Source organism: Rhinolophus hipposideros, assembly GCF_964194185.1.
Source record: "Rhinolophus hipposideros genome assembly, chromosome: 6".
Taxonomy (NCBI): Eukaryota; Metazoa; Chordata; class Mammalia; order Chiroptera; family Rhinolophidae; genus Rhinolophus; species Rhinolophus hipposideros.
Window position 1 is genome coordinate 4,116,905 of NC_138052.1, and position 8,548 is coordinate 4,125,452.

At 36.2% G+C, this 8,548-nt stretch overlaps 1 protein-coding gene across 1 annotated transcript; it reads right to left on the bottom strand.

Moving 5' to 3' along the window:
• Positions 1 to 6,835: 6,835 nt before the first annotated feature.
• Positions 6,836 to 7,510, bottom strand: LOC308498724 (SIN3-HDAC complex-associated factor-like; the record flags this gene model as incomplete). The annotated part of the gene is given in 2 exon segments (XM_081051209.1): positions 6,836 to 7,300; positions 7,304 to 7,510. Coding segments are annotated over 2 exon segments (672 nt in total).
• Positions 7,511 to 8,548: the final 1,038 nt, after the last annotated feature.

An 8,548-nucleotide genomic window follows, 5' to 3' on the forward strand; every position in this document is an offset into this window, starting at 1 on the left:
ATGGAAGCAAGAATATACGATGGGGCAAAGACATTCTGTTCAATAAGTGGTGTTCGGAAACCTGGACAGACACATGCAAGAAAATTAAGCTGGACCTCCTTACACCATATACAAAAATAAATTCAAAATGGCTTAAGGACTTAAATGTAAGATCTGAAACCATAAAATATCTAGAAGAAAATATTGGAAGAAACTTCACAGACATTACCCAGAGTAAGATTTTCACTGATATATCCCCTTGTGCGAGGGAAGTAAGAGAAAAACTAAACATGTCGGATTACATCAAACTAAAAAGTTTTTTCACAGCAAAGGAAACCATCAATAAAACAAAAAGGGAATCTACTGAAAGGGAAAAGATATTTGCCAATGATATATCTGATAAGGTATTAATATCACAAATCTATAAAAACCTTATTCAACTCAACTCCAAAAAAAACAAACAACCCAATTAAAAAATGGGCAGAGAACCCGAGGAGATACTTTTCTAAAAAGGACATACAGAAGGCAAGAAGACATATGGAGAAATGCTCAACCTCACTAACCATCAGAGAAATGCAAATAAAAACCACAATGAGATACCACCAGTCTCACCCCAGTCAAAATGGCTATCATCAATAAATCAACAAACAACAAATGCTGGCGCGGATGTGGAGAAAAGGGAACGCTAGTGCACTGTTGGTGGGATTGCAGATTAGTTCAGCCACCATGGAAAACAGTATGGAGGTATCTCAGGAATATGAAAATGGAACTACCCTATGATCCAGTAATTCCACTCCTAGGCATCTACCCGGAGAAATCCAAAACCCCAATTCAAAAATCTGTATACACGCCTATGTTTATTGCAGCACTTTACACAATAGCCAAGATATGGAAACAACCAAAATGCCCATCGGTATATTAATGGATTAAGAAACTGCGGTACATTTATACAATGGAATATTACGCAGCCATAAAGAAGAAAGAAATCTTATAATTTGTAACAACATGGATGGATATAGAGAACATTATGTTAAGTGAAATAAGTCAGAAAGAGAAAGACAGGTACCATATGATCTCACTTATATGCGGAATCTAAAGAAAAGAATAAGTGAATGAACTAATCAGAAACAGTTTTGGGGACAAAAAGGAAAAAACCGAGAGTTTTAGATGGGGGGCGGGTGGATACCGGGAAAGGTGAAGGGATTAGGAAGCAGCTGGTAACCACAAGATGGCCTCAGGGTTTTTTGAAAATTAATTTGGGGAACGTATTCAATAATGTAAAGATTTTGTTGCGTATCCGATGGACATGCGTCCCATTTGGGAGACCACCGCAGGGATACTGTAGATGCCTGATCATGGCACTGTACACCAGAAGCTAAACATTAATGAATGCCAACTATAATTTTATATATATAATGTGATGGCTCGGTGTGAGGTCGGAGGGAGGGATAGTGGATAGGGGGCGGGGGGTTCACAGTGTGAGGGATATAAATGATGAATGTCTAAGTATTACCTTGTCTTGTACACCTGAAGCTAACAAATTAGAAAAAAAAAGCACGTACCCCAAGAATCCTTTGTAAGGATTCAAGGCAGAAGCAAGTACACTTTTCCCCTGAGTAGGTGTTTAGATATTAGATATTCTTGGTATTTGATTTTTGTCAATATAAACAAATAAGATAGATATGAGGATAAAATGTTCACTTCTGTTATTTTATTTAAAGATTGTGCAGGGAGACAGGGAAAAGGGTTACACCTATTATTTTCCTGAGTGATTGCACACAAATACTGTAATATTTGAGGTTCAACAGTCTTATACATCAGATGACCTAATATTGATAGATGATGATAGATAGATAAATGGATGGATGGATGGATGGATGGATGGATGGATGGATGGATGGATAGATAGATAGATAGAGAGAGAGATAGATAGATAGATAGATAGATAGATAGATAGATAGATAGATAGATAGATAGACAGATGATAGATAGATGGTGTAATAAAAAATAGAGTGAATGTTTATATTTAAAAAATATATATTATGGTAAAGGACATATTGCCATAAATCACCATCAAAATACTCCCCCTAGCTTCGAACACATTGACATATCATTCTTGCCACTTTCTGGAAAAGTTTTGAAGTCCTCTGTCATGAGTGTCTTTAGTTGTGGTGTCCTGGTTGTTTGCTGTCCTGAATCAATTCAAAATGTTTACCTCTCAAGGTCATTTTGACTTTGGGGAAGAGCCAAAAGTTGTATGGTGCCAGATCCAGTAAACGGGTGGGTGTTTTTATTTGACAGAAATTGCCATACCAGAAACCATGTGTGATACAGAACCTTTGTGATCAAAACACACAGTGAATGCTGCTGCCGAATGCCATCTAATGAAAAGCAGGGATCTTCAATACAGGAAGTGGCACGTCCAAGCTTAGTAATGGTGTGTGACAAATTTCAACTTGTTCAGTGCTGTCAGTCAGGTGTGAGCTACAGTTGAGAGAAAGTGTGTTTTAAAGTGTGCCATAAATCATCTTCCTACATGACAATGCTCCATGTCACACATCACTTCTGGAATCCAGCAATTTCTGTCAAATAAAAACATTATAGTGCGTTCTTATCCACCTTATTCACTGGATCTGGCACCATGTGACTTCTGGCTCTTCCCCAAACAAAATGATTCAGAACATTGAGGCAGCCCCGACAGTGCAACTAAAGACTTTCATGAAAAAGAACTTCCAGAACTGCTTCAGAAAGTGGTAAAAATGATGGGATAAGTGTGTTCGAAGCAAGGGGGAGTATTTTGAGAGGAATTAATGGCAGTGTGTCTTTCACAGTAATAATTTTTTTAAAATTAATGTTTATTGGGATGACAATTGTTAATTAAGTTACATAGGTTTCAAGTGTGCAGTTCTGTATTACATCATTTATATATCATGTTGTATGTTCACCACCCAGAGTCAGTTCTCTTTCCATCACCATATGCTTGATCCATTTACATCCCCTCTCCACCTTTATCCTCATGACCACTAAACTATTGTCTGTGTGTGTAAGTTTTTGTTTCTTCGTTTGTCTTGTTCTTTTGTTGTTTTCGGTTTTATATCCCACATATCAGTGAAGTCATATGGTTGTCAAATTTTTCTGTCTGACTTATTTCACTTAGCATGACAATCTCAAGATCCATGCATGTTTTCACAAATGGCACTATTTCATCTTTTCTTATGGCAGAATAGTATTGCATTGTGTATCTCACACCAGTTAGAATGGCAATCATCAACAAGACAAATAATAACAAGTGTTGGAGAGGCTGTGGAGAAAAAGGAACCCTCATACACTGTTGGTGGGAATGCAGACTGGTGCAGCTGCCATGGAAGGCAGTGTGGAGGTTCCTCAAAAAATTAAGGATAGAATTACCATATGACCCAGCGATCACTTTCCTGGGTATCTATCGAAAATATCTGAAAACATTTATACATAAAGACAGGTGTGCTCCAATGTTTATTGCAGCCTTATTTATGGTGGCCAAGACATGGAAACAACCAAAGTATCCTTCAATAGGTGATTGGAAAAAGAAGATGTAATAATCTTTTAAAATTTAAACATTCACTGTGTTGTTTGATCACATCTCGTAGATGATAGATGATAGATAGATAGATAGATAGATAGATAGATAGATAGATAGATAGATATGACACTTGGGCATACATCACATTTCCATGGTCTAAAGATAACAATTTAATTATTTTCCGTTCATTTAGCTCATACACATTAGCTGAATGGACATGACTTACATTATTTAAAAATTAAGCCTTGTTGAAAAAAACAGGCACTTCATAAATCTTGTTGAAAAAAACAAGCACGTCACTGCTAGGCACGTGGCATTTTACTAAAATGGATTTTATTTTCACAGCACAGAAAGCATGCTTTTATTAATTTGAATGTTGTGGGTTTTTGAAAATAATTTAATTACATTTAATTGAGAGAGAGAGAGAGAGAGAGAGAGAGAGAGAGAGAGAGAGAGAGAGAGAGAGAGAGAAGAGAGAGAGAGGGCGCTAAATTTGACAAAGGAGCTGAAAATATACAATGGAAAAATTAAAGCCTCTTCAATAAATGGTTCTGGGAAAATTGGAAAGCCACATGCAAAAGAATAAATCTAGAATGCAATCTATCACTATATACCGAAATTAAGTCAAAATGAATATAAAACCTGAAACAATAAATTGCATAGAAGAAAGTGTATGCACTAAACTTATCAGAGAGGATTTTATTAGTTTGACCTCAAAGGCAAGGGAAAGTACAAGCAAAAATAAATGAATGGAATTATATCAAACTAAAATGTTTCTGGACAGCCATAGAAACTGTTAACAAAACAGAGGCAACCAATTGAATAGCAGAAGATATTTGCAAACAACTCTTCCAAGAAAGGGCTACTATCCAAAATATAATTTATGAAGACCTTCTACAACTCAAAAACAAAACAAAACAAATAAACAATAACAATTTAATTAAAAAACAGGCAGAAGACCTGAACAGACACTTCTCCCAAGAAGACATATAACTGGCTAATAGATTTATGAAAAAAATGCTCAGCTTCACTAGCCTCTAGGGAAGTTCAAATAAAAACCACAATGAGATATCACCTTACACTTTTAGAATGACTACTGTCTACAAGACAAATAACAAGTGTTGCAGAGGTTGTGGAGAAAAAAAAACCCATGTACACTGATGGTGGGAATGTAAATTGGTGCAGCCACTATGGAAAATAATATGGAGTTTCCTCAAAAAATTGAGACTATTCTCAATTACCATATGACCCAGCAATCCCTCTTCCTGGTATCTACCCCAAAAATCTGAGGGCTTTTGTCTATAAAATTATGTATATCCCTATGTTCATTGCAGTATTATTCACAGTGGCCAAGTCATGGAAATAACCAAAATGTCTTTTTTTTTTCTAATAAGACTAAATTTATTCAATAACATAGTAAAAGTTTTGATTATAACTATCCAACAGTATATAAAGTACAAAACAGATCTGTTGATTTCTAATATATTAATACAAAGTGCATGACTACATACAGTATATCCTACAGGCAAAGAGGTGGAAGGGGAAAAAGAAGACTTGTGGTTGAGGTCTAGTAATAAATAAATAAATACAGAAGTAGAGATGATCCATATTATAGTATATTCTACCACCAATACTGCAGCCAAAATGTACAAAAAAAAAAAAAAAAAAAAGACAAAGAACCATTTCAAAATAACTCAGGAGGAAGGTGATAATGGCTGGGACTCTTGTGATACACAGCTGTGGGAGAGCCGACCCAACTGACTGTATAATCTGTGCATATGGTGGCTTGTAGTTTTCTCCAAAAGGAAAAAATACAAAATTTTAAGTTTAGATCAAGAACTATAAAACTACAGGCTGCCCATAAAATGTGCCTCACTCGTTATTTATACTATCCAATTTTTAAAATCCAGCTTTAAAAATAAGCACTGATTCATTTTATTATAAGGTAGGCAAATGACCCTCCCTTGTTATGATAAACGTGAACTGGTAATATATTTTTTCTGAACTTTGAGAAAAGAGGCAATGTGAATACTTTGGTTTGGATTCAAGTAAGAGGCTTTTAATAGATTTTAGAATTGAAGGGCTCTACGTTTAGGCCTTAACATCTAACATCTCAATGTTTAGAAAGCCTGACTGAAAGAAGCCAAACCAAAACCATCCCACTGAGCATTCACACACACCTCTTATTTTACTAAGAGTGAAAAAAAAACCCAAACCCTAATAGGTTAAAACAAGTCAAACAACCACTTTACACAGATAAAACCTTCACAAAGGTCAACTGAAGTAATCCAGAGCTAAAATTGATTTGGGCAGATTTTCAATGAAGTCACCAGTCATGCAATACAAACAAAAGTCAATTATTTACACACTCAGCAAGGCCTCTAAGAAATGTGCCCCAAGAAGCATTAACCTTTGTTTTTTGTGTGTGTGCCATCCTGAAGGCTTGCACACATTTTATTTTTCAGATAATTTAATATTTTTAATAGAGTGTGTTCTCTACAATGTGGTAATGCTTTGGTACTATTCATATAAGATTGCCCATCCTAAAGACTTGATATTTCCACCCAAGAGGAGCTTTGATTCTGCTTTAGAAGTTTCATATAAATTAAAATATCAAATATCATTATGAGGGAGGTGACACAGGATACAACATATACAGTCCAGTTACTTCTTTGTATATATTCAGAAATTACTCCTTCAAGGTATTTGCACCAGAGCTTAGTCTGTCCTGCTTAATATTCAGTAGTACAGGTTTCTAATCATCAGAACCTTGGCAAGACCTTAATATTTCAAAATTATTAACAACTACCTCTAGGGGCAAGTCCATGTTACTGAGTTATGACAAATTTATTATCATGAAGGAAAACAAGTGTAGCCAGCCATCTTTAAAAATGCCCCAACCACTGCTTCTCAATATAGAAAGACTAAAATTACATACGTTTGTTTATCATACAACAAATCCCATCTCTGTCCCCTGAAATTCCCCTAGTTTCATTCATTAGAAAGGGATTAAAAAAAAAAAAAAACTTAAAGAGCACTTTTCAGCAGCATTCAGCTTTCCTATGAAATACTCAGCATCTTAAATATTATGTACACGTCTTTTTTTCTTGTAGTATGCTAGATACTGGCTTCAGAGTTGTGGAACGTGAGGAAAACAACCCATTCAAAACTATTCTAGAAATTGTCTTTTGGCAGAATAGCAAGGATCCACGTTAACAAGAGGAGGGTCATTTTGTTGCCTTTTTTTCCCCCCTAAAATTTAAATCGCTTTTTGTTCCCCTTCTCCATAAACCTCAGTCACCACTCCTGAGTGGACATGGGTAGAGGCTCTGGCCCCTGCTCCTCCGGCTTCTCAGCAGCGGCTTTCTTATTGCTGCAGCAAGGCTTGAATAGATGTGTGTCAATGAGGACTTCCCCGAAACGGCCTTTATCGATAATTCCACAACATATTTTCTGTCTTTTCCAATATGTAAGATATAAAAAGGAAAAAACTGGCGTTCTGTTAGAGCCAGAAGCCATCTCTGTGTCTGAGCCATCATCTGACTGGTTACTATAACAAGGAGATTGAGCTGGGGAGGCACTTGAGGTGGTACTGTGAGCATCAGAATTGTGACGTTTCAATTCTTTCTGCAGTTTGCTGATCTGGTTACTTTTTATCCTGTTTCCAGACAGAGTTTTCACTTTCTTTGGTTTCAGTGTAGTCTTTAGACTGGTTCCTGCCCTAGCATCTACCACATGATTCCAGTTTTTTTTTTTTTTTTTTTATCCTGCTGGCAATTTCTTCCATCTTTTCACAAACAGGACACAGGCATTACAGATGTCTCCAGAACGAGTTTCATGCAACCCAAAACAGCTCTGGAAGTCCTTTTCATAACGTTTACTGTCAGTGAATCGAGAACTGGAGGACTTAGCTCTGCAAATACAGCAGCCTTCTATACTTCGGTACATCTTTGGCTTGTGAAAACCAAACATCTTTTCTTCTGGGCAATAATCTTCAACGTGGATCTCTCAACTCCAGCGACTCCGCACTCATTTCCAGGCTCCACTCACTTCCCCCTCCCCAAGACTTTCGGTTTGCCTTAAATCCCCTCCTCAATTAAAAAAGACACACTAAACGTGTGCATACAAAAGAATATGAGGGTCTCAAAATCACGAAGACAGCGCTGCCGGCAATGCCATCTCCAAGACAAAACTTCGTGTGTATGGAAGGACTGGGGGTGGTGGGGGTGAGGTCCAAAATGTCTTTTGACAAATGATTAGACAAAGATGTGGTACATAACGTATTACTCAGCCATAAGAAAAGGTGAAATACTGCCATTTGCAACAACATGGATCTGTCTTGAGATCATCTTGCTAATTGAAATAAGTCAGACTGAAAAAGTTGAGAACCATATGATTTCATTCACATGTGAGATGTAAAACTGAAAGCAACAAATGAACAAGACAAGCAAACAAACAAAAACTCAAGACATAGACAACAGTATATTGCTTACCAGAGTGTGGAGAAGTGTGGAGAAATATATGGTGATGGAAGATGGAAGGAAAACTGACTCTGGATGATGAACAAAATATGCAGTATACAAGTGTATTATAGAACTGTACACTTGAATCCTATATAATTTTACTGATTATCATCACCCCAATAAGTTTAATTAAAAAAAGAAAGCAAGAAGAAGTGCTTGATATTAACAAAATAAACCAATTATGTCTACGTTCATTTTCAAGAAAAAGTCTAGAAGGTTGATTTTCACAAATACACAGACATGGCTTAGTGTAATGGGACTAGTACTGGGTCTATTGTCAAGACACTGGACACTACTATAACTTCTCCTTTACCTCAGTTTGTGATCCAAACAAATTTACTTTTATTTAATATGTTTCTCATGTATTAACTCATTTATTGTTCACACGTACAAAATACAATAGGTTTTAAGTTGCATGCTTTTTTTAATATAAAAGGACTTTTATTTTCTTGTTTTCTCTAGTCGATATCTGTCATTGTGCAATTTT